The following is a 27,339-nucleotide window of genomic DNA, read 5'->3' as shown; positions in this document are numbered from 1 at the left end:
GCACACGGTAATTATCTGATAACTGGTGACTACTATTTTTCCTCTGGACTTTTGATTTCCTAACTGAAAAATGACAAATGATCCTGAGATCCAACCCAACTATTAAACTTTTTGGTTAGGACAATCCTCCCTCTTCCCATCCCAACCAGGGATCCTAGGATCTCAGAGCCTCTCCTTTTCCTCTCCCCCAAGGACCAAGGGCAAGATGGGACTCCTTACTTTATTCTATATTCTTCAACACAGGCTACGTCACATTCTAATTTAAGCTTGTAGTTGTTAAGGTTGCCATTACAGCCAGTGAAGATAAAACTTTCACATCTTTTGGAGGTTTGGTTGTAGAAAAATCTAAAGTGAATTTCAAAACAGCTGCCAGGATTCATATCCATTTTGCAGGGATCTGCATGAGAGGTTCCCATTGAGTTAGGGGGAATTAGTTAGGACTCAGCAGGAGATCTTGCCTTCCAGGGCCCTTAAAAATTCCTCATGTTAGTTTGGAAATGGGTGGTAAGTGATTGAGTGACTTGACCAAGAGCCCACATTTGCTAAGTGGCTGGGCCAGAGTTTGGGGTGTCTGACTTGCAGGATAGACTCTGCCACCTTCCCATGCTCCAGAAGCACCAAGCCTGTACTCATGATCTGTGGAAGAAAGCTTCATTATCTTTCACATCTACATTGTGAGCTTATTAAAACAGGGGCCATGTGTTCAAGTGTTCTCTATGCACTGGGAGCCAAGATATTGAAAATGCCTGTTTTCTCAGTATCCAACCCCCCTTTATTCTCATCTCAACATGTACTCTTGAATGGTCTGAGATCTTTGAAATTTGTCATAAAACCCCTAATTCAAAATACTTTTGGTCCTTTGGACACCCTTCAAAAGACGGCCCTATCTGGAAGGGTGTTATTTGCATCATAGTTTTTTTTTTTTTTTCTCACCAGACATCCACAGGACCCCTAGATTAAGCAATTCCCAGAGTCAAAGGACTAAGAATCTATGGGTAATAACACAAAAGGAGAACCTTCATGGACCAGCTGTATATCACATTTTCTTTTTTTACCACTTTCTCCCTCATTCATAATTGGTCTTTGGATTTATTTTCCGCTTCAGGCTCATACCTTTGAGGTCTCCACATATCATTTCAGCAAGTCTAGCAACACCACCCATTAATGGGGTAGTCAGCAAGAAGAAGATGAAGAGACCTAGAAGAAATCCCAACTCAGCAGGCTTCATGATGCAGCAGACAGCAAGTAGGAGAGTCTTAGTGTCAACTGATGTTATATTTTGGCCTTGATACTTGAGAGGGCTGAACCCGCTTACCCCAAGGGCCAGGACTGGGCATTACTAGGTTGAACAGTGAATGCTTGGGTACCCAGCCATGAAGCTGAAGGCCCCAAGCTGATTAGACCCCTGATAGTGAGTCCCATGTTCATCTAGAAACTATAGAAACTAAAGCTTCAGAGCTGCTAACATAAGTTTAATCATGGAGAATAGAATAATTAGGGCAGAAATTTAAAAAGGCTTGCTTCCTTTCTTCTCTTCAGCCTTCCACAATAAGGAAGAGACTGATCCTGGTGAAACCGGAAGAATGTAATAAAAACAATAATAGTAATGATAGTAACCAACCTCTATGGTACTTCCTATATGCTAGGCTCTATCTATCTATCTATCTATCTATCTATCTATCTATCTACACAAAATCATTAAATTTCAAAAGAATCACAGGCACCCTGTGAGTTTCATGCAATTATTACCATCATAGATGAAGAAATTGAGGCCGAGGTTAAGTTATATGTGTAAGGTCACCCATCGATTATGTAAGTGGAATCAAAATTTGAACTCACTATACCTAGGAATATGGGACAAATTTATTTTTTCTTAGTTTTGTTTTCTTGTAAGACTTTTGAAATTTTGACTTTCACATCTATACTCTTCTTTATCCATTTCAAATTAAGTTTCATGAGTGGTGTAAGATAGGGGTCCAGTTTCATTGTTTTGTACATGAACATGTAGTTTTCCCAGCATCATTTATTAAAGTGACTATCCTTTTCCCATTGTGTATTCTTGGTTCCCTGGTGAAATATTGGCTAACCATATATGCGTGGGTTTATTTTTGGGCTTTTGGTTCTGTTTCATTGGTCTATGGGTCTGTTTCTTTTTAAATGTTTATTTTATTTTTGAGAGAGAGAGCAAGCAGGGGAGGGGCAGAGAGAGAGGGAGACAGAGGATCCGAAGTGGGTTCTGCGCTGACAGCAGAGAGCCTGATGTGGAGCCTGAACTTATGAACTGGGAGATCATGACCTGAGCTTACGTCAAACGCTTAACTGACTAAGCCAGGTACCCTGTGGGTCTGTTTTTTTTTTTTTTTTTTTTTTTTTATTTATTTATTTATTTTTGGGACAGAGAGAGACAGAGCATGAACGGGGGAGGGGCAGAGAGAGAGGGAGACACAGAATCAGAAACAGGCTCCAGGCTCCGAGCCATCAGCCCAGAGCCTGACGCGGGGCTCGAACTCACGGACCGCGAGATTGTGACCTGGCTGAAGTCGGACGCTTAACCGACTGCGCCCCCCAGGCGCCCCCCTGTGGGTCTGTTTTTATGCAAATACAATAATGTTTTGATTACTGTAGCTTAAAAAAATTTTTTTAAATGTTTATTTATTTTTGTGAGAGAGAGAGAGAGAGACAGAGCGTGAGCAGGGGAGGGGCAGAGAGACCGGGAGACACAGAATACGAGGCATGCTACAGGCTCTGAGCTCTCAGCACAGAGCCCTACAGGGGGCCGAAACCCATGAACCCGAGATCATGACCTGAGACAAAGTTGGACACTTAACTGACTGAGCCACTCAGGAACCCCTGGTTACTATAGCTTTTTAAAAAAAGTTAATTTATTTATTTTGAGAGAGAGAGAGAGAGAGCGAGCGAGTGAGCAAGCAGTGGAGAAGCAGAGATAGAATTCCAAGCAGGTTCCATGCTGTCAGTGCACAGAGCCCAACGTGGGGCTTGATCTCACGGACTGTGAGATCATGACCTGAGCTGAAATCAACAGACACTTAACCAACTGAGCCACCCAGGCACCCTGGATTATTGTAGCTTTTATTTTTTTATTTATTTATTTATTTATTTATTTTTTTAATATTTTTTTAACGTTTATTTATTTTTGAGACAGAGAGAGGCAGAGCATGAACGGGGGAGGGTCAGAGAGAGAGGGAGACACAGAATCGGAAGCAGGCTCCAGGCTCTGGGCCATCATCAGCCCAGAGCCCGACGCGGGGCTTGAACTCACGGACCGTGAGATCCTGACCTGAGCTGAAGTCGGACGCTTAACCGACTGAGCCACCCAGGCGCCCCTATTGTAGCTTTTAAATGTAGTTTGAAGTCAGGAAATGTGGTGCCTCCAGCTTTGTTTATCTTTCTCAAGTTACTTTGGCTATTTGGGGTCTTTTGTGGTCCATACAAATTTTAGGATTGTTTTTTCTATTATGCCTTTGGAATTTTGATAGGGATTGCATGGAATCTATAAATCCCTTTGGTTAATATAAGGGAAAAATACACTCCTCCTGTGTGTCCTTTACTCTCCTGACTGTACAATAACACTGCCTCACTTCTGAGACCAGGTGTGAGTGTGTGTGTGTGTGTGTGTGTGTGTGTGTGTGTGTGTGTGTTTCCACACATCAAGCAATTCTGTAACACCAGCTGGGTGCCCTACAATTTAACTAAATTCTCACACTGTTTACCTGGAAATATCATCAGATCCCACAGATAAGGGCTCAGTCTGACAAGACCGCACCCCTCTACTCACATCAGATACCAATGGCAAGTCCAGGTTGTTAAGGGTACTTCTGACCAACCAGTTATAAATTGGACATTCCCATGATCCCCTCCTTGGGTTTGAGCAATTTGCTAGAGCAGTTCTCAAAATTCAGGGAAAATAGTTTACTTATCGTGTTACTGATTTGTTATAAAAGGCTACAACAGGTTTTGTGGAGCGTGAAACCTGTATAATTTTGGGACCTTATTTTAGAAAAATAATGCAATGGGGGCGCCTGGGTGGTTCAGTCAGTTGAGCTTCCAACTTTGGCTCAGGTCATGATCTCGCGATTCATGAGTTCGAGCCCTGTGTTGGCTCTGTGCTGACAGCTCAGAGCTTGGAGCCTGCTTCTGATTCTGTGTCTTCCTCTCTCTGTCTGCCCCTCCCCTGCTTGTGCTCTGTCTCTCTCTGTCTCTCAAAAAATAAAATAAAATGTTAAAAAAATGAAAAAAAAGAAAGATAATGCAATGGAACAATACAAAACTACAGATAAAAAATTAGGTAGGTAAGTGAGAATATGCATTTGGAACGAAAAAAGAAATTACAAAAAAATCACATGTTTCCAAAAGCTTATAAATATATCAAACATCATGAATCCTAGAAAAATAACATTTCATTACCATTATTTAAAACATCTTTATAATACCCTTTTCCTATATTTTGTGGCTGATTATTCTTTGATCACCTTTTATTATGACAGTGATTTTGTAATATCTTATTTCTATAGGGAGAACAGAAAGAGAATTAAGTCTTTTCTCTAGCATGGTTGATCAAAAATTTAAAGTTATAGTCCTGGAGAGCTAATACACAGCATAGTGGTTATAGTCAACAATACTGTATTATAATCTTCAAAGTTGCTAAGAGACTAGATTGTAATCATTCTCACCACAAAAAAAAAATAACAATTATGTGACTTGATAGAGGTGTTAGCTAATGCTACAGTGGTAATTATATTGTAATATATAAATTTATCAAATCAACAGGTTGTATACCTTAAATGTACACAATGTCACATCTCAATTATATCTCGATAAAAAAATTAGTTACTGATTATTTGGGAAAAATCCTTTCCAGATTGATAACACTGGCAAAGCCACATCTGTAACTTTCTTCATAGTTTCTGGTTCAGGTGGTGCTACATGCCTGGGGCAAGCCCTTGGAGAATTCTAGCTCTTTGATCTGGATCTAATGGACTCTCATTGCAGCCTAATAGCCACTGATCCCGCTCCACCAAGTCCTCACCACCCTCACTGTGCCTGTCTTGGGTTCGTGATATGGCCATGAAACCTTGAACTCTGGCTCCGAGCACGTTGTAGTGCAACATCTTATTGCTACTTCTCCCTGAGGTCAAACGTGGGAGCATTTTGGCCGATGGGTGCAACCAGGGGCAGATTGTCAGTGAAGGTTGTCCAGACATGAACACAGAAGTAACTTAAGATCGCTATTAGGATATACCCTCCAGCCCACCACCCTTCCATCCCCCATCTTGGGTTGGGACAGTGATGGCTGTTTCTGGGCTTGGACGGTGTTGTTCTTTCCTTTCCTCATCCTGAGAGAAGCAAGTGACGGATCTGGAGCTTAAACTACATGAGTTTCATGGTAAATTAGTCTTTTCTGCCAAACTCAAAATCTGTTTGCAAGTCAGATTTCGTTGGGGAGAATGACCTCAAATTTATTGCTTCTCAATGCCTTCCTAAAAGTGGACTAAGAAAGACAATATTGTGGAGGTCTGTGGGGGAAAAAGAGGATAATTAGTGCATTTTTTCTTCTGGGTTCTTGAAACACATCCATGGATTATACCATGTAGGGCCTCCAAAGAGCTGTTGTCATTGAATTGTGTATTGTTGGCTTATGCTTACAAACCCTTAAAGAAGTAGCCCCAGAAAACTTCCTGGAATCTAACATGACATCATCATGGAGAGTGTTGTCCATCTTACTGCACAGTCTTTCCTCTTTGAGAACATGTGGAAGAGCTTGTCTCTTTTGCTGTTTACTACCATGATTATTTCCACTGTTCCTGAGTATCTTTTTGGGCTAAACTTATGCTTACTCTAAAAGTTGTAACTGATTGTGCTGCCCTTGTTGTGCTGTTATTACGAAAGCTTAGAGCTAATTTTATAATATTTATTTTATTTATTTTTTATTTGAGAGAGAGAGAGAGTGAGTGAGAGAGAGCGAGCATGGGTTAAGGAGAGGAGCAAAGGTAGAGAATCTTAAGCAGGCTTTATTCTCAGTGTGGAGCCCAACACAGGGCTCCATCCCACGACCCTGGGATCATGACCTGAGCTGAAATCAAGAGTTGGATGCTCAACCAACTGAACTACCTAGGTGCCCTAGTTATGATATTTCATAGCAAGTGTCTGTGATCCTTGTAGCATGTATTTGCTGTGCTAATCTTCTGCATACTTTTACCATACTTTATTATTTTTATATCTTCTTTCCTCTGTCTTACTTAGATAGGCTAAATTTATTTATTTATTTATTTATTTATTTGAATACTATGTATTATGAATCCTGGTAAGCTGCCTTAAATCCTTCAAAACAAGGTTGAATGTCAATAAATAAAACCATAAATTGATTTGAACCCAGGTCTTCACATTAACCTAAATTATTTTTTCTAGGACATCATGCTGCTTTGAAGGTGGATAGGAGGGGATGGGACTCTGGGGACATAAGATTCCCCTTTGTTCATTAGCTACATCCTGTCCTGCCCCAAGGGCTGAGAGGTAGTAAAGTGGGGAAGATGGGAACTAAATGCAAGAGGAACCACCAAAAATCTACGTCCCAACCTAAAAGGATAATCTTATCTCAGATGAAATTTCTTCCGTGTTGTCCTGATAAAATCAAGTAGGAGGTTCATCTGAACCCTTCTGGGTGCTTTACTCACTGCTCCAGATGATTAGACTGAATGGCATAGTAGAGCAGGACTGAGACCCCTGGAGGGGCTACATTCTTGCCCTAGCCTTTACCATGAAGGAGTGTTAGAATATTGCGAGGCTAGACCCTAGGTCAGGAATTCCTAATGCACTAGGGAGGTATTCTTTCCTGTAATCAGAACCCACAGTTTCGCTCTCAGTTTAGGAAGGAATGCCTAATGACAAAAGGCTGATGGAATGTAGGATCTATCTCTGACTTCTCTGAGTGGATGGTTTTCTGGAAAGCGGCCCAAGGGAGTAAGTAACTAGGTACTTTGTGTATGAAAAGTTTAATAAAACTGACTCCAACTGATGGTGAGAGTGGACATACCAGTAGTGCAGGCAAATCCCCTTGAGTCAGGAAGTGTGTGCCTGGCAGGGGCACCACCACGAAGCTAATGCTATCAGAGCTTCATGGAATCCCAACTGCTTCCTGGGCCACTGCTCCTGATACTTCAGAGTTCCCGGGTTAAGTCTTGAAAGCTTGGCTATGAGAGAAGAGGTGGGACTCTAAAACTTGGTTGCATGAGTACATGCTGCCGGTGAAGGAGTTCTGCATACTTGAGTATGGACACTATGTTACAAGGGGTCTGAAAGCAAGAGAAGTGTACCGCATGCTTCTGCATCAGTACAGCCCATTAAACCCATGGGGACAAAGCAAGACCCAAGATACTGTGCTTTGACTCTACCAATGCCACTTTCCTTTTATGTGGCCTCGAACATATCCTCCCTTTCTCTATCAGTTATTCTAACTTTAATTTTTTTTAATGTTTGCTTATTTTTGAGAGAGAGGGAGACAGAGCATGAATAGGGGAGGGGCAGAGAGAGTGGGAGATACAGAATCTGAAGCAGGCTCCAGGCTCTGAGCAGTTAGCACAGAGCCCAATGTGGGGCTCAAACCCACAAACCCTGAGATCATGACCTGAGCCGAAGCCGGACGCTTAACCGACTGAGCCACCCAGGTGCCCCTAACTTTAAAATGCAGAGATTAGACCAAATAATTGCACAGATCCTTCTGGTTCTAAGGTTGTAGGAAGAAGGAATGTGAATTGTGTCTGTCCAACCAGGAGTTTGAGGGTAAAAAAGGAAATAGATCTGAGGTGGTAGGTAATAAAAGCAATATATGGTTAAGCAACAGGTGAAGAGAAGTATTTCAGCTGCTTGGCACCGCCATGATGGAGCTGTGGGCCCAGACATGGTAGAACCTGGCCATGAAAAGCTTGATGCCTGTTTGTTGGTTCCATGGACAAAAATGGGGGTGCAAATCTGATATTAGGTGGAGCTATGAAACCCCTTGCAGTCAAGGAGTCTGGGGCCAGCCTCTGGGGTTGGGTTATTATGGCCCTGATTTCCTTCCCAGACCCTGGTACATGCCTCTCCTTTTCTTTGACAAATCCCAGGGCCCAGGAGTCATGGAGTTGGCTGATAGCAAGTATACAGTGTCTGACCCAAAGTTAGCAATTTAATAAGTCCTAGTTGTTGGGATCTTACTTGTTTTGTTGTGTACTTTTTCTCCTTGAGTCTTTTAGAGCAGGGACCTTTGGGGCTCCAAGTACTCCTCCATCAAAAGAACACCCTCACTCTTTCCTTTCCTTCCTTCCTTGTGCTGAGCCCGAGGCAACTGGGCATTTTTCTGAAGTATTTCAGATCATACTTGGAGCTTGACACCCAAGTTGCCAGAAGTTCGCAGGGAGACTGCAGTGGCTATAGCTATAGCTTTCCTACCGAAAAGGCACGTGAGAGAACTTGTGCATTCTCAAAGTAGGAACCTCACAAAGCACATGAGTTCAGAGGTCGTGCTGTTAGGTTTTAAGAGCCATAGATGAATAAGCCAAAAGGTGGGAGTTTGGTGGGGGATTTACATGAGTGATGGCTTAGAAATAAGGATTTTCTTTGATTTCCAAGTGAACAGAGGTAGCTAGTGCCAATTGTTTGCAAAATTTGGGACGAATGAGGACTACAATTCCAAGTCTCTCTTCATATCTCTTCCTATTAAGGCTGCTTGAGTTGTTGTGTTGCTGTCCTTGTAACTCTTGGGACTTCCAAACCTAGGAGCTCATCCTCATATCCTCCCTTTACTGTTTGTCCCACCATCTCACCCCTTGTGCCCACCACATGTTATGTGCCTATGGTAAGTGAGGGAATTACAAGCAGATACCCCTGGACTCAGGGAGTTTTTAGCATTTGAACTCCAGAAAAACAAACTTGATCTGTTGGGAACAAATCTAGTTCTCAGGAGCATTCGTAGATATGTTCCAAGGATCTTACTGTATCTTGCCACTGTACCCATATTGTATACACTCCGTATGTACACTCAGTATGTATTTCTACCTTAGGACTGTGCCCCTGGGCTTCTAACCTTTTTCTGTTGTATTCATATGGAAACTGTTATGCCAAGTCACTAGGAGCAGAGCACTCAAGGCTAACTGGGAAAAGATCTAAAGTCATAACTCGACAGGAATAATTTTGTCCTAATGTCACTGTGACTTCTTTCCGCTCTGTTGGTCAATGCCGATGCAAGATATTTTATTTATTAGCCTAATACTACTTCCTTAAACAGCCCTTCCCACCACTGCTTCAAAAGATTCCCTGGATTTGTCTAATGGAAAGTTTCTGCCCTGAACTCCCTTCTTGGGTGTCCAACTTCCAGGACCAGCTTCTCTGATTGATTGCTGCATTAAAGTTTTCTTAAGCAACTCAGCCACACACATACACTACTATATTTATCATTTGTATCTTGAATCAATACACAGTTTTCCTAAGGCCTTCAAGTTCCTTTATACCTCTATTATGTAGCATTCTTGTGCTGCAGTCAAACTCCCATTTAAGATCCTTCACTGAAATAATTCCTTGTACTTATCCAGACACTCACTTAGTTCTGGTTGAATTGAAAAAGTTTGTTCCAATAAGGATGTGTAGATGGGACACAAAACGACTTAGTAAAAGTTCCCATCAGGAGAGTCCCAGATTCCAACAAAGGCGAAATCTCTGATCCCTATTTTTGGCTTCACCACCTTCCCTTTACTCTTCCTTTTGCTCTTTTGGACTACAATTTTTTTTTTCACTTATTCACCATCTCTACAGAGAATACCTCATTAGGGCTTTGCTTCTTTCACATTACTTAAATGGTGGAGGTACAGACAGTCTTATTCCTTATTCCTTATTCCTTATTCCTTATTCCTTATTCCTTATTCCTTATTCCTTATTCCTTATCCTCCTGCTTCTATCTTCCTAGCTCCCCTCCATCCTGTCCATTGCTTCCAGTATAATGTTCACACTCTTTATACTATCATAGTTTTCTAAAGGTTTCAGAGTCATTCAGAAGGGACTTTTCTCTATTTTTTTTTTTTTAATTTTTTTTCAATGTTTTTTATTTATTTTTGGGACAGAGAGAGACAGAGCATGAACGGGGGAGGGGCAGAGAGAGAGGGAGACACAGAATCAGAAACAGGCTCCAGGCTCGGAGCCATCGGCCCAGAGCCTGACGCGGGGCTCGAACTCACGGACCGCGAGATCGTGACCTGGCTGAAGTCGGACGCTCAACCGACTGCGCCACCCAGGCGCCCCGACTTTTCTCTATTTTGAAATGCAAAGTGTGAATACACTGGATGCATATGCATTTATAGTAATTAAGTTAACCTCTTTCTTGTTAACCTTATCAAATCCATTATTATTATTATTTTAAAAAATTTAATGTTTATTTATTTTTGAGAAAGAGAGACACAGAGCACAAGCAGGGGAGGGGCGGAGAGAGAGACACAGAATCCGAAGCAGACTCCAGGCTCTGAGCTGTCAGCACAGAGCCCAATGTGGGGCTCAAATCCACAAACCGTGGGATCATGACCTGAGCCGAAGTCAGGCTCTTAACCGACTGAGCCACCCAGGTGCCCCTCAAATCCATTATTATAGATCTACCCTCTTCCAATGGCCTCCAGGTGGACAGACTGTACTCCCTCTGTATTTTCTAGGTCTTTGACTTTGGACTTGATCCTTTTGTTTGCTGTAGTCAAAGAATAATATCAGGCTTGAAATATGCTTGCAGGTTGGATTTCCTCTTTTGAGCTCTGCATTTTGCCACAAGAAGAGTGTTTCTTGAGAAACAATTGGTCCAAGAAGAAGGAGAGACACAAGGATCAAAAGTTGACTCTACCCTTGGCCTGGATCTAAGCTCAGTCAAATCCAGTTTAGACTAGTTAGACATCTGTTTTCCTGCTTATGTGTGAGAGAGAAACTTTTGTTGTTGCTGTCACTGAGATTTACTGGTGGGGGATTGTTATGGAACAATGCTGACTAAAACACCCATGCAAAAAATTCTAATGTAAATACTACCTGCTCACATAATATAAAATAGTAGAAGAACATGGGAGATGGAAAATAACTAAAATAAACACACACATACTATATTAATGACATTTATATTTATAAACATCCATAGTATAGCAAGGAAGAGAAAATTATGGTCCTCTTTTCTGATCAGAAAGTCATGGCTGATATTTTTTACTTCTTCCTCACACTATTCATCCACATTCCCTTGCTTTCAGCCAGCAATGCATCAGCTGATTAATGTTGTTGTTTTTCTCACCTGGTAGAATGTTCCAAATCCTCATTTCTTTTTTATTTTTTATTTTTTATTTTTTTTATTTTTGGGACAGAGAGAGACAGACAGAGCATGAACGGGGGAGGGGCAGAGAGAGAGGGAGACACAGAATCGGAAACAGGCTCCAGGCTCCGAGCCATCAGCCCAGAGCCTGACGCGGGGCTCGAACTCACGGACCGCGAGATCGTGACCTGGCTGAAGTCGGACGCTTAACCGACTGCGCCACCCAGGCGCCCCAATCCTCATTTCTTTAAAAACAATTTTTTTAATGTTTTTATTTATTTTTGAGACAATGCAACAGACAGAGTGCAAGCAGCAGAGGGGCAGACAGAGGGAGACACAGACAGAATCCAAAGTGGGTTCCAGGCTCCAAGCTGTCAGCCCAGAGCTCGATGCGGGTCTTGAACTCAACAACCGTGAGATCATGACCTAAGCCAAAGTCAGACGCTTAACCGACTGAGCCCCTTAGGCACCCCCCAAATCCTCATTTCTGAAGTGTGTGAGCTCTTCATGGCTCTGTCTGTATTGGTTGCTCTTATCTTCTACTATGCCAGACCTAGAAAGTTCCTGTGTTCTAGCTCTAATTCCTGCCCCACTGTTGAGTAGCAGTCTTATTTCTCCTTTGTAATGGTGACTGATCACTACAGCCAACAGGGCAACTTATTTTGATTTGTTCAGTGAAATAAGAAGCACAAAGTGGCCACTTGGCAGTCTTATTCCATAAACCAGGTACAGTTTTTTGACATTTGGTAGAGGAATTCTGCCCTGGGATACTAAAAACCAAAAAAAACCACACAAAAACAAAAACAAAAACAAAAAACCCAAACTAGTAGAACACAATTGCCATTGTTGGGGACATTCTTGGAGCCTTAGAAGAAAGATCTGTGGTAAGACAGAAGGGGAACTGGGAATCTTGGGTTGATGAGCCTTTGGAAGATTTCTAATCTAGCCTTTCTTAAGGCATGTCCATACCCATCCCCCTCAGTCCGAGGGGCATTTTCAGTTCCAGACTGCAGCATTCCCTGATGAGGTGAAGCACTTTATGCTAACTTCTTCTATAACTGCCCCTGGCAACACACACTCAAGGTATCCACAGCTTGTAGCCTTCTTGCTGAAGTTTTTCCTAGATGTCCCAAGCCTGGATACTTCTGTTATTTCCTTGGCTCACAAAAAGCCTGAGGCTTCCTAGCTTTTTCAGACTCTGGATGGGAAGACATCTCCCATCACCTCTCATCATCTAGACAATAGTCTCTATGCCTTTCAACCTCAGAGGACACACCTCAATCCCTTCTAAGCACTCTTATATGCTCTGCTTGGACAGCAGCAGGGTAGGGGATCTCCTCTTCCTGAAGTTCATCTGCACCCAGCTTGGGGCTGGAATGTCAGTGTCTCTTCGGGCAGAAGATTCAACTCACCTGTGAATGGTTGATTCCTCTAAAGCCTCTCATTAGGCAGGGTGGAGGGGAGCACAGCATTCCTTAGTTCTATGACACCTCTTCCAAAAGCATGTTCACGATCCCTCTCTATATTAAAGATCTAACCTTCTCTTGGATGGCTAGAGGTTAAGGGTGGCCATTGGACCCACTGTGGCCACTTGTGAATACTTTCATCTTCAGGCATTTCACACTTCTCTTTAGAATGGGTGGGCACTCGTCGATAATTGTCTGTAGCTACAAAGTCTCAGCTAAAATCTATGAGACAAAGGACGAAGTTCTATTTCACAGCCTGTCATAAGTACATTTGTTTCACACCAGGGATCTATCATAATCTACATAACTAGTCTCCTATTGTTGAAAATTAAAGTTGATTCAAATATTTTATATTTATAAGTAATATTGATGACTATCTGTCCACACCACTTTTAGTAACAGGTTTCACTTGGTTTGATGGCTGTGGGCCTTCCAGTCCAACACTCATCTAATCCTCCAAAAGCATGGGCCCATTCCTGTATCACTCCCAATTCCTTCAGTTGGAAAATCCGCAGTGTGGGTGGCTATGAGATAGAAGACCTTCATTTTCCCAATGCCTTCACTGCCTGTCCCTACCTCAGGTTCTTTTCATATTACACTGTTATACTATAGCAGAGTAAAAAGTTCAAATACATGCTTCGACAGCACATATCCTCCAATTTTATTTCCTTACAAATAATTGGAACTAAATGCTAATACATTAAATGTAAAATAAAAACTCCTATAATAGTAAACCCTTGTAAAATTCTCTGACATCATGATCTTTATTTTCCCGTTATTATTTAGACATTAGCTCCATATAACTCAAAGCAATGTTTCCAATAGAACTTTCCGCCATGTTGGAAATGTTCTGTTTGCATTGTTCAATACAGTAGCTACAAGCGAAGGACGGTTATTGAGCACTTGAAATGTGATTAGTGAGACTAGGGAGCTGATGGAATATTTCATTTTACTGAGTTGTAATTAATATAAATATATATATATATATATTTTTTTTTTTTTTAAATTTTTAAATTCATTTTTGAGAGAGAGAGAGAGGGAGGGAGAGAGGCAGAGAGAGAGGAAAACACAGAATCTAATGCAGGTTCGAGGCTCTGAGCTGTCAGCACAAAGCCCAATGTGGGGCTTGAACTCGTGAACTTCAAGGTCATGACCTGAGCCAAAGTTGGATGCTCAACCGACTGAGCCACCGAGGCACCCCAATATAAATTCACCTTTAAATCGCCTCCTGTGATCAGTGTTCTTGTAAGGGACAGAACAAACTCAGGTGATTCAAACAGTGGTAGCTATAGTTTGAACCGGCCACTCTTAGTGTGAGAAGTCACCTTGAACCACATCAGGTCAGCTCATGGCAGTGAAGGAGCCTGTAGAGTTTTTGAACAATGTTTCCAGCTCAGGGTCAGGGGTCACCAGAGATCAGCTGGATTAGAAAGGGGGAAACAGAAGAGAAGAGTGCAACATGGAATTGTGATAAATTTATCTTGGAATAAGTTCATTTGGATGGGATGTGGTTGCGGGAATGGTATCGTGGGACTAGGTGACCACAAATTTCCAAGTTGGCACATTCCCATGGGATTTGCAGGGGAAGAAACATCTTCCCTAGTTGCTGGAGGCTTGGTAGAGGAATCAAGATCATTGTTGAATTATCCGGTTCTTCATCACGTGGTTTAATTATATTATCTCTCAGGGATGGAGTACTTTCCACAACTATGCTTGATTCCGTCTTAGATGTTTCCAAGGTCAGAGACATGCCGCTTATCTTCTCTGGGAGCTAATTTATTTGGAACCTAGAGAAATTTTTTAAAAACATAGAGTTTCAGATGGAAGATACACTTTGATTCTTTTATAAAACAAGAACTTTGGATAAAAGAAGGATTGAGAAGACGTGAACAATGATGGTAACCTTCTCCTCAGACTCTCTATCAGGTGCTGTGGTACATTCTTTACCTGCATCATCTCATTTGGTCTCATGACACTCCTGAAGGTAGGTATTATTCAGCTCCATTTATAAATGAAGAGACTGAGGCCCCAAGGAGTTGGAAATGCCCAGCTCCCCCAGGCCAGCAGGGACAAAGCTGGACTGAGTCCCAGAGCAGCTAGGACCTAAAGCACTTACGTTCCTATATACTAGTTCCACCACTGACCCGTTGGTTAATGCTGTGCATGTGACTTTATGATCCTCAGTTTCCTTGCCTGTAAACTGGGTATAATGGCTGCTATGGGGACCAAAGGAAGTGAAGCATGGCTAACACATTAGCTCACATTTAAAAGTTGGAAGCCCTTGGCAACGCCCACCAGAGCCCAGATTATATGGAAGACACTGGCAAGGTATGCTGGGGCTGTTCTACCCACTTTATCACCATAGGCAGCTGAACACAGCACTTTCTGGGAATAAGATGAGCATTTTTCTCAGGTCCTCCCTGGCACTGCTATCTCCTTCCTCACTTGAGCTTCCCAGCCAACACCAGCTCCTCCAGAGCAGTAGTGGCCAGTGGAGGGGAACAGTTCTCCAGAGGACAGGCTGCAGGATTGGGGAGAGCAAACATTCTGACATGGGGATCTAACAGATACCACAGTTAATGCAATGCATCAAACGGCACAGTCTTAGCTGAGCCTACCAGAAGATGACAGGATGGGGATGTCTCTTTCTTTCTTTCTTTCTTTCTTTCTTTCTTTCTTTCTTTCTTTCTTTCTTTCTTTCTTTCTTTCTTTCTTTCTTTCTTTCTTTCTTTCTTTCTTTATTTTTGGGACAGAGAGAGACAGAGCATGAACGGGGGAGGGGCAGAGAGAGAGGGAGACACAGAATCGGAAACAGGCTCCAGGCTCCGAGCCATCAGCCCAGAGCCTGACGCGGGGCTCGAACTCACGGACCGCGAGATCGTGACCTGGCTGAAGTCGGACGCTTAACCGACTGCGCCACCCAGGCGCCCCGGGGATGTCTATTTCTATAGAAGACACACTCAGGTCTATGGCAGTGTTTTTCTGCTTGTCGAAGATGAAGTCTTGTCTCTCTGGGCAATGCTTAAGATGAGGCTTGCTACGGCTCATATACCTGTAGCCACACATCCCTGAAACTGCGATAAAAATACTCTATATAGTTGCACCAGCCACCTTCTGTTACCTCTCACCTGGATAGAACCCCTGGGTTCTTATTACAGGCTCAGTATCTTCCCACTGTGCAGGCCGTGGATTATGTGACAATGTGGATGCACTGAAGGAGAGCCAGGGTGTGGTCAGAGTGCCTGATCACCTACAAGGTGCAGAGGAGTTAGCATGGCTGACTCACCAGGGTCTGAGCAAGGTGGTATTCATGCACGTAAATTCCTCCACTGGACTCCACTTCTCACCATTTATCAAACTCCTTTGTACAGGGTTAATGAAAGGACTGCATAAGCTGAAATAACCCTTGGAAACTCTGGTGACTTCCGAAGGACTGTTAGAAGACCCTAAGGTCCTCCTCTTTTTCTAGTCTAAAACAAAATCCACCAAATTATAAATTGTAGCTTTGTTTTGGTGGTGGAGTTACAGAGGACTCTATTTTGCTCAGCTTTCTTGTAACATTGTAAAATAATAAAGATGATCCCCCTTTTTTTAAGAGGCAAAATCTGAAACCCATAAAGAGTGGGTTGCTGGCAGCTTCTAACCTTTGCAGGCCCTTTGCAATGATCAAGTTCTTCCATTCCACGTGGCTTCATGTAATCCTCGAAAAACCTGACACATGGATGTTCTCCTCATCTCTCACACGAGGAAGCTGATGGTCTCAGAGGTGTGAGGAAACTAAGCCACACAGAGTGTGAAGGGCTCAGCTTGACTTCCTGCCTAGGACATCATTAACACTCAGGCTGGCAGAACCTGATCCTTGGCAATGGCTCAGATGTGAGGGCCCTGTGTTCCCCTGGGGCCATGACTCTGCCTCCTTATGTTGCTCTGTGAGGTAGAACTCACCCTGGACCACATCCCGCTCCAGGGAATGAGAGCATAAACGGTGGCGGTGTGTGTGCGGGGAGTAATGGAGAAGGGTGAAACTGGGATGACAAAAGGCTATTCTGACATTGCAGGAATATTGGAGAGGTTAGAGGAGGAAAACTGGAAAAGGCTATGCTGGGAATCTCAGGCCAAACCCCCATACTTACAAAATGCTCTGAGAAACATGCCTCAGTTACCAGCCATGATGTTTCTTATGTTCCTGTGTTTGGTTCTGTAGAAGAAAAATATTTTCAAATATTCTCTGGTTAAGTTTTGTTCTTAGAAATGTAGGTATTTAGGGGTGCCTTGGTGGCTCAGCCAGTTACATGTCTGACTCTTGGTTTTAGCTCAGGTCATGATCTCCTGGTTCCTGAGTTCGAACCCTGGGTTGGGCTCCATGCTGGCAGTGGACTCAGCTTGGGATTCTCTCTCTCCTTTTCTCTCTGCTTCTCTCTCTCTCTCTCAAAATAAATAAATGAACTTTAAAAAAATTAAAAAAAGAAATATAGTTATTTAATTTTTCCATTACTTCCATCATTAAAACTAGACCATAAAGCTAAATTTTCCTGCCATAGAGAAAGCAGAACCTCAAAGAACCAAGTGACAACAAAAAGTCTTACTTATGCTTCTGCATTCCACTTTAGAGCCTGGAAACATGTGAAGTTTCACTGCAAAGGCCCACCTCTTAAGAAAGAAGTGGTTGCCTAATTGCAAAATTTACTGAGTAATTAATCTGTCGTGAGTAACGTTTTTAGAGCTTGCATGGGTTATCTAATTTAATCTCAGTCTTATTCCAGTCTTAAAGATGAGGAAGCTGATGCCCGGAGAGAGGTTGATTAAGTTGTCTGAGATCACTCAGCTAAGAGGTGATAGAGCCAGGATTTGGGTCTGGGTATCTGGCTCTGGGCCCCTACTTCATCACTCTGTTCCTTGTGTCCTATGTTGGGTATTGTGCTCAGGGCAGGGAATACAGCAGTAAACAAGACAGTTTAGAAGGTCACTGGTTGAGTCTCTTGCCTTGTGGGTCTTTATAGCAATCTTGTAAGGCTGAATTAAAGAGTCCTTATCTTATGCATGAGAAAAACAAAGACAAACAGGAAAGGCAAACATGTCTTGCTCAAGGTCATAGAAAGACATAGTTGGAAGATAGAATTAGAAAACCAGATGTCTCATAGCTCCTTAATGCCCTTTCTCTGCTCTGGAAGCACTTCCATTCAGCAGACTTGGGGCCAGCGTTAATGCCTCAGCAAATAACCAAAGTTTTGCTCAGGCTGGAGGATGTGCAGTGCCCAGGAACACTGGGAGCCAAAGGTTGGTGTTGGATGAAAGAGGGAAAGCAAAACCAGAAAAAAACAGATTGACTTTGAGATTTGGGTGAGACTTGAAGATATAATGTCCCAGGCTTCTGGATAAAAGTGGATTCTGGGACAAGCAGGGTCTGCGGATGGGTGTTTGGGTGAGTTCAGAGAGACATATTCAGAGATTCACAGATGTGGTGATGAGGAGACAAGTTTGGGAGTGGAGGAAGGCTCTTTTTGCCAGGACATTTAAGGAAATTATTGTTGGTAAAGAGAAGGTGAATGTTCAAAAAATAGTTCCACTGTAGGGGCTGGTAAGAGACTCTTCTGTTGAATTCCCAAATGGCAGCTGGATCAGAACTGGGAATGAGAATCCCCTTACCTGTCATGCTTTATATTTATGTTTAGAGTACAGACTATCCCACAGAAGGCAGAACAGCACTGAAATCCTTTATGGCAATCTTCCTGCAATGTACAGAAATGAGTACAGTTTTCAGGGTCTGATTTGCAGGGTGGCGGTTCCAAGATACTCCCTGGAACACAGAACAGGAAAGAGAAGGGCTTAAAGTAGGCTGGAGTAACATTCAGAACTCCAAAAGCCTAAGGAACTTCCAGGCAATCAGCCACCCTGATCTTTCTCCTGTGGTTATAGGGAAGTGGAATCAGATTTTGTCTGTAGCTCCTGCCTTTCTCTGAGTTCTCAGCAGGGAAAACCAAGAACTCTGGGTATCTGATTGAAGACAGAGGTAGGCAGAACCCTACACCCACTGGTGATTCACCTCCTTGCAGACCAGATATCTTATAGACCCTGGCTGGGTCCGGTTCAAGGGAATGAACAGTGTGTGGTGAGCAAGAGAGGGGTGTGTAGGTGCATTTGCACTGACTCATTGCATAGTCCCAAACAAGTTGTACGAACTTTCATTAACAGCATAGTTTATCTCAGGGTTGACCTAACATGTATTATTTGTGTGCAGGAAGAATGAGTGGGAAGGAAGATTTTGGGAAAGGGCGAAGACCACACAGTAAACTGAAGATACTGGCATCAGAATGCTAGAACCCAAATCACAAATGAGTTCTGAGGGTGACTTATTTCATGGAGTTGAGGGTGGGCATTTCAGAATGGGGTGCAAAGATTGGCTTTTCTTTCCTCCCAGGTCTCTTCTGACAAGGAAGCCAGAGAACCAGGATGCCCCCACTTTGTACTATTAGAAAAGAATAAGAATCTTCATGCTAACATCCCATTTCTCCCATCTCTTAGTTCTTGGGTCAAAGTCCAGACCACCTACACCAGGAGATCCTACTGCAGGGCTCCAATTCACAATCTTCTTTCTGTTCTTGAACTCCATGGCATTAAGAATAGACACCATAGGGGTGCCTGGGTGGCGCAGTCGGTTAAGCGTCCGACTTCAGCCAGGTCACGATCTCGCGGTCCGTGAGTTCGAGCCCCGCGTCAGGCTCTGGGCTGATGTCTCGGAGCCTGGAGCCTGTTTCCGATTCTGTGTCTCCCTCTCTCTCTGCCCCTCCCCCGTTCATGCTCTGTCTCTCTCTGTCCCAAAAATAAATTAAAAACGTTGGAAAAAAAAAATTAAAAAAAAAAAAAAAAGAATAGACACCATAAACCCCTTTATTGAAGCCAGGCCAGGCCTTAATTTTTGTACCTTGTGACTTGCCCTTTCTCGGGGCAAATGTCATAGGTGGAGCATTCTATAAACCCCTGTTGACAAATACTTTGCAAGTATTTGCAATTAGAAAGGGATCCATAGGATATCATACCGACCTGGAAGGAACAAATGATGATGAAGTTGGGGGCTATAATTGTAACAGCAAATGGCACCAGAGAAAAAAGCCAAGGCCCAAGCTATTGACAACTTGGCAGAGACCAGTATGAAGCTCACCCTGGGTCTCCAAGTCATCCCATGGCTCATTAGTTCAGTGCAAGAAATTGGAACTGGCCCCCACTTTGGGGGAGCTTGGGGAATCAATGGAACAGTGTGGGGAAGGAGTCTGTGAGCCAGGGATCTCAGAGAGGCAGATCTTCTCAAGTTTTGCCTCCTTTTCTTACTAGTCTTTCAGGACCCCTCTTTGTATTTCCTTTCCAATTTTAGTCCTTGAGGGGCCCCTGGGTGTCTCAGTCTGTTAAGCGTCCAACTTTAGCTCAGGTCATGGTCTTGTGGCCTGTGAGTTCAAGCCCTGCGTGGGGCTCTGTGCTGACAGCCCAGAGCCTGGAATCTACTTTGCATTCTGTGTCTCCCTCTCTCTCTGCCCCTCCCCAGCTCGTGCTCTGTCTCTCTCACTCTCACAAATAAATAAACATAAGAAAATTAAAAAAATTTTAGTCCTTTATTCTCCAATTAACTCTACCCAGTCTTACAAATCTGCGTGCCCTCTCTGAAACCCCTAAAACAGGATCTTCCCTCCCTGTACACCTGAGATAGCACTCACATCCCTCTTCTGAGCCTCAGTATTCTGAGCATGCTCTCCGCATAGAAGGGTGCAGGTATGATGGATAATAGTTCATTTCCCATTTGGCATGGGTCAAAGTCAACATAACATGGTCAGCACTCTTGTTAGGTTGAGCTGGGCAATGGTGGCTGCTGAGATGGACTCTGTACTTTGCCATTGATGACAGTCAGTGGCAATTGTGCAGGTCCCTCTGAATATTTAAAATGTGGAATAGGGGTACCTGGGTGGCTCAGTTGTTGAGTGTCTGACTCTTGATTTTGGCTCAGGTCATGATCTCACCGTTCATGAGTTTGAGCCCTGTGTTGGGCTCTGTGCTGTCAAGAGCAGAGCCTGCTTGGGATTCTCTCTCTCTGTCTGTCTGTCTCTCTCTTTCTCTCTCTCCCTCTCTCTCTCTGCCCTTCTCCCACCTGTGCTCAAAGAAATAAACTTTAAAAAATGTGGAATAAAATGTAAGGCTTTCTCTCCTTCCCTCCCAAAACATTCTCCAAGGCAGAGATTATGTAGGTGACAGCTCGAGTTCTACCAATGTAATTTTCCTCTCTGTTTTAATGCTTGAAAAGTTGGCGCATGCATCCGTGAAGGAACTTAGGCAGCAAGAATAACCTGGATGATGAGGCTGATAACATTTGCGGTAGTTAATTCTTATTGAGCATTTACCATGGTCCAGTAAGAGTGCACTCTGTGTGCATGCATTATCTCAGTTTCTCCTCCCAACTGTCCCAAGATCATTATATCAATTGCAAAGATAAAATCCGAGTCCCAGATACTTTTGTCCAAGACCACTCAGTAAGCACACAGCAGGGATTCAAACCTGGATCTTACTGACAATAAAACTTGGACCTTTGAACATGATACTATATTTTTTTCACAATGTGTATCCTCAGCCCTCAGATCCTCTCATCTCTACAAATGCTGCTTCCCTCCCTGGAGCCCAGACCCAACACGTACTCATAAAATGTTGCTTGGGACTCCCAGGCACCCGCTGAGGTGCTAAGTGAATCAACAGCAGAAGTTGAAGAAACAGCACAGGCTTCATGCTGCTGGCAGGATGGGTTGGTAAGTCCTGGCTGAGGACTGCTGGGTTTGACCAGGCACAGCTTAAATGAGAAGAGAGGAAGAGAGGGCAAATTAGAGGCATGGTCATTCATTGTGTATTCCAGTGACACATCCAAGTGCCTCCCAACCACACCCACCCCAGGGACAGGCAGTGTTTTCAAATTCACACCCATTTTATCCCCTAATCTTGGACTTGTTATGTCTCTCATCCATCTTGTTGCTGTCCTTTCGCAAAATTTTAACAATTCTTCCCATGTAGAGTTCTGGCATGTCTTTGTTATATTTATTCCTAGAGACTTGGACTTTTAAAATAAAATTGTAAGCAGTATGGCAACTTTTTGGTTATTTGTTTCTGTTTGTTGCTAATGTAGAGAAATGACTTTCATGTATTGATCTGTTACTAGCTATCTTGCTAAATCCTCCCCCTGTTCATCTTAATTTCTTGGTGTGTTCCTTGCAGTGTTCTGGGTGGTCATCGTCTGCAAATGATGACAATTGTATTTTTCTCTTTAAACTTTATGCCATTCTTGGGGTGCCTGTGCAGCTCAGTCGGTTAGGCGACGGACTTCAGCTCAGGTCATGATCTCGCAGCTCGTGAGTTCGAGCCCCGCATCAGGCTCTGTGCTGACAGCTCGGAGCCTGGAGCCTGCTCCGGATTCTGTGTCTCCCTCTGTCTCTGCCCCTAACTCACTCACATTCTGTCTCTGTCTCTCTCAAAAATAAATAAACATTAAAAAATTAAAAAAAAATAAACTTTATGCCATTCTTAATGTCTTCTTGTGCAGACTAGGGCCTCTATACATTATTGTATAGAAGTGAGGATGTGCATATTCTTGTCTGACACCTGATTTAAAACGAAAGCTTTTTGGGGCATCTGGGTGGCTCTGTCAGTTGAGTGTCCAACTCTTGATTTTGGCTAAGGTCATGATCCCAGGGTTGTGGGATCGAGCCCTGTGTGGGGCTCCATGCTGTGCATGGAGCCTGCTTAAGATTCTCTCTCTCTCTCTCTCTCTCTCTCTGCCCCACTCCCCTGCTCCCCCACTTATGCACTTACTCTCTCTCTCTCTAAAATAAGTAAGTAAGTAAGTAAAAATAAAAGCTTCTTGAATTTCCCCTTTTAGGGTAGTATCTGTTTTAGGTTTCTCATAAACATCTTTATCAGGTCCAGAAAGTTCTCTTTCATTCCTGACAAGAAAATTTTCCTTAATTTATGTGAAGTTATATTTTTGCTTTTTTTTCTGTTAATGTGTTGAATTACATTTCAGATTTTTTTTTTAATTTTTTTTCAACTTTTTAAAATTTATTTTTGGGACAGAGAGAGACATAGCATGAACGGGGGAGGGGCAGAGAGAGAGGGAGACACAGAATCGGAAACAGGCTCCAGGCTCCGAGCCATCAGCCCAGAGCCTGACGCGGGGCTCGAACTCACGAACCGCGAGATCGTGACCTGGCTGAAGTCGGACGCTTAACCGACTGCGCCACCCAGGCGCCCCCACAGATTTTCTAACATTAAACCGTTCTTGCATTTCTCCAGTCATTTAATGTGATCATTTTATATTATCATTTTTCATATCATTTGGTTCAGTTTCCAATTTTAAAAAAAAAATTTTTTTAACGTTTTATTTATTTTTGAGACAGAGAGAGACAGAGCATGAACGGGGGAGGGGCAGAGAGAGAGGGAGACACAGAATCGGAAGCAGGCTCCAGGCTCCGAGCCATCGGCCCAGAGCCTGACGCGGGGCTCGAACTCACGGACCGTGAGATCGTGACCTGAGCTGAAGTCGGCCGCTTAACCGACTGAGCCACCCAGGCGCCCCCAGTTTCCAATTTTAAAGGGATTTTATATCTATATTCACAAGAGAACTGTGCCTGTAACTTTCCTTTCTCATACTGTCCTTGCTTAGTTTTGTAGTAAGTTTGCACTAACCTCATACAATGTGCTGAAGAGCAGACTTTATCAAATATGTGGGAAATTTTGTGTAAGATAAAGATAATTAGTTACCCGAATCTTTAATTTCCTTTTTTTTCCTCGCACAAATATACTCACTTGCACTTTGTTGTTTTCACTTAACAATATATCCTGAAAATTACCTTAAGGCAGCTCATAGCAATTTCTCCTTTTTTACAGCTGTGTTCTACACCACCGTGTACACACAAACTTAGTCATTTGGCCAATCTCCTTTAAATGGGCATTTATGTATTTTCCAAGATTTTGCTATTACAAATATGCTTCAGTGAACAACCATATGCATATTTTCTGTATTGTTGAAGGTGTAACATCAGGGTAAGTGTTTGTAGGTATTTTTGTTGCCTAAAAGGGTAAATTTATACGTACTTTTGTTAGATATCACTAAATTCTACTCCGTAAAGTTTATGCTGTTTTGTACTGCCACCAACCATGTGAGCATGGGTGTTTCCCGTAACAGACTGTATGGTCGTGTTTTTGAATTTTTGCCAAAATAAGTGAGGAGTGTTATCTCTGTGGTTGTTGTGGTTCATTCACATTGTAGTATGTATCAGTACTTTATTCATTTTATATCTGAATAATATTCCATTGCATGTATATGCCACAACTTGCTTATCCATTCATCTGTTGATGGACATTTGGGTTGTTTCCATCCTTTGGTGATTGCAAATAGTGCACTGCAAATGTTTGTGTACAAGTAATTTTTTTAGCACCTATTTTCACTTCTTTTTAGTATATATAGATATACATATATACATATATATGTATATATACATATTCTTTTGGGTATAATAGCTAGCAGTGGAATTGATGGGTTATATGTTTAACTTTTGAGGACATTTCAGGCTGCTTCTACAGTTGTTGAACTATTTAACATACATTTTTTTTTTATCACTAATGCATAGGAGTTCCAATTTCTCCACATCTTTGCCAACTCTTATTCTCTTCCTTCTTCTTCTTCTTCTTCTTCTTCTTCTTCTTCTTCTTCTTCTTCTTCTTCTTCTTCTTCTTCTTCTTCTTCTTCTTCTTCTTCCTCTCCTCCTCCTCCTCCTTCTCCTCCTCCTTTGTTTATAGTCATCCCTGAGAGTGTGAAGTGGTATTTACTTGTGGTTTTGACTTGCATTCCCCTAATAACTAATGATGTTGAGCATCTTTTCATGTGCTTGCTGACCATTTCTGTTTCTTCCTTGGAGAAATGTCTATTCAAGTCCTTTGCAACTTTCTCACTGGGTTGTTTATCTTCTTTGAATTGGAAGAGTTATTTTTATATTCCAGATATTAGACTTTTATCAAACATATTTTTCAAATATATTTTACCACTTTATGTGTTGTCTTTTCACCTTTTTGATAGTCATTTGGTGCACAAGTGTTCTTAACTTTGATGAAGTCCAACTCACCTATTTTGTTGATGTTGTTGCTATGCTTTTGATGCCATTTCTTGCCTAATACGAGGTCATGATGATTTACCTCTACACTTTCATCTTAGAATTTTATAGCTCTTATATTTAAATCATTGATCAACCTTGAATTAATTTTTGTATATGGTGTGATATAGGGGTCCAGTTTCATTCTTTTGCATTTAGATATCTTTTGCAAATGGTCTCAATACCATTTGTTGATGTGACTATTCTTGGTCTTGATGCCCTTGTTAAAAATCATTGGCCATAGATGTGTGGGTTTATTTCTGGACTCTCGATTCTATTTGTTTTTGTTTTTAATGTTTATTATTTTTGAGAGAGAGACAGAGTGTGAGCAAGGGAGGGGCAGAGAGAAAGGGAGACACAGAATCTGAAGCAAGTTCCTGGTTCTGAGCTGTCAACACAGAGCCTGATGTGGGGCTCGGACTCACGGACCAAAAGATCATGACCTGAGCCGAAGTTGAACGCTCAACCACTGAGCCACCCAGGCACCCCTCAATTTTATTTGTTAATCTATATGTCTGTCCTCATGCAAGTACCACACTCTTGATTATTGTAGCTTTGTAGTAAGTTTTGAAATTGAGAAATGTGAGTTCTCCAATTTGTACTACTTTATCAATATGTTTTTGTGTATATGGCATGCCCCTTGAAATTCCATGTGAATTTGAGGTTTGGCTTCCTCATTTCTGCAAAAAAAAAAAAAAAAAAAGCCATTGGAATTTTATGTGGGATTCCATTGCATCACCATTTTAACACCCTGGATCTTCCAATCCACACATATGGGATGTCTTTTAATTTATTTAGGTCTTCCTTAATCTCTTTCAGCAATGTTTTGTATTTTTTGGTGCGCAAGTTTTTCACCTTCATGGTTACATTTATTCCTAGATATTTTATCATTTTGTATCTTATTATAAATTGAATTGTTTTCTTAATTTTGCTTTTGGATTGCTAACTGTTGATGTATAGAAACACAGTTGATTTTTGTGTGTTATTTTTATACTTTGCAACTTTGGTGAATTTGTTTATTAGCTCTACTAATTTTTTGTGTGGATTCTTGGGGAATTTCTCTACATGGGATTATGTCATTTGCAAAAAGACAGAATTTTATTTCTTTCTTTCCAATTTAGATGGCTTTTTCTTGCTTAATCGCTTTGGCTAAAACTTCCAGTGCAATGTCAACCAGCAATAATGACAGTTGCATTTTTGTCTTATTCCTGATCTTGGGCGGAAAGCTTTCACTCTTTCCCCACTGAATATGATGATAGTGGTGTATTTTTCATAGATATCTTTAATCATATTGAGGAAGTTCTTTCTGTTGCTAGTTTCATGAATGTGGTGCATTTGTAAAATGTCTCTTCTGTTTCAGTTGAGAGTATCATGTAATTTTCCCCCCCTTCTTTATATTAATGCGTTTGATTATATATCACTGAAACTATAGATGAAAGTTTCATAGTTTTTAAAAATAAGCTATATCTGTGTACTGAAGGAGACTGTATTTGGAGTTTAGAATATCAAAACAAGGTTCAAATCTTCACTGCTATCCAGCTTCTTCCCAGCTTCCCAGCCTATTGGGAGCCCAGTGTCCACAGGTTTCCCCTTTTTCTCCTCTTAGGGGAAAGTCAACTTCTTCATTTCTGAGAGCATATAATATTTCTCCACAATATTTACACTCAATAACCACCTTCTCCTGGAGAACCTGCCCTGGGCTCTTGGCTGACAGATCTCCTCTTCTGTCTGAGCTCTAAGATACTTACTGTGTGCTCCTATTCTTCCCATGTCCTCTTCTAGTCTCTCTGTATATAACATTTTTTATTATATTAATTACTTATAATTAATATATATTAATAAATCTGGAAAATGTGTGTTAATATATATTTTAAGCTTTATTAAGATATAATTGATCTATTTCAAAATTTTTTCAAGCAGGAAAAAATACATGTGTGTAATATATGAAATTAGATATGTAATATATTTTTTTCCAGCCTTATTAAGATATAATTGATATAACATTGTATAAGTTTAAGGTGTACAATGTGTGGATTTGATATGCTTATATATTGTAAAATGATCTACCACTCCATCACATCACTTACTTATCATTTCTTATTTGTAGTGAGAACACATAAGATCTACTCTCTTAGCAACTTTCAAGTAGGTAATATGTTCTTGTTTTCTATAATCACTATGCTGTATGTTAGATCCCCAGATCTATTCATCTTATAACTAGAAGTTTATACCCTTTGCCAACATTTACCCATTCTCCAGCCAATGGGAGAAGGTGAGAAGAGGACATCCCATCCCACAGAAATAAACTGTTAGTGGTGATCTTTCCAGCATCTGTGACAGGCCAGAAGGCGGCTACTTCTGAGTGCACTGAGGGTGGGCT

General features: G+C 41.9%; 1 protein-coding gene across 1 annotated transcript; it reads right to left on the bottom strand.

Moving 5' to 3' along the window:
• Nucleotides 1-215: 215 nt before the first annotated feature.
• SPINT4 (serine peptidase inhibitor, Kunitz type 4) lies at nucleotides 216-1,228 on the bottom strand. Its single transcript, XM_058686412.1, has 2 exons — nucleotides 1,114-1,228; nucleotides 216-397 (listed from the first exon to the last, which is right to left on the bottom strand). Exons 1-2 carry the CDS (start codon nucleotides 1,226-1,228, stop codon nucleotides 216-218), a joined length of 297 nt encoding a protein of 98 aa, XP_058542395.1.
• Between the last annotated feature and the right edge of the window lie 26,111 nt (nucleotides 1,229-27,339).

The sequence above is a fragment of the Neofelis nebulosa genome, chromosome 9, assembly GCF_028018385.1.
Source record: "Neofelis nebulosa isolate mNeoNeb1 chromosome 9, mNeoNeb1.pri, whole genome shotgun sequence".
In the NCBI taxonomy this organism is placed as follows: Eukaryota; Metazoa; Chordata; class Mammalia; order Carnivora; family Felidae; genus Neofelis; species Neofelis nebulosa.
The sequence above is the reverse complement of the archived record's forward strand: the minus strand, read 5'-3'. Positions and strand labels throughout refer to the sequence as shown.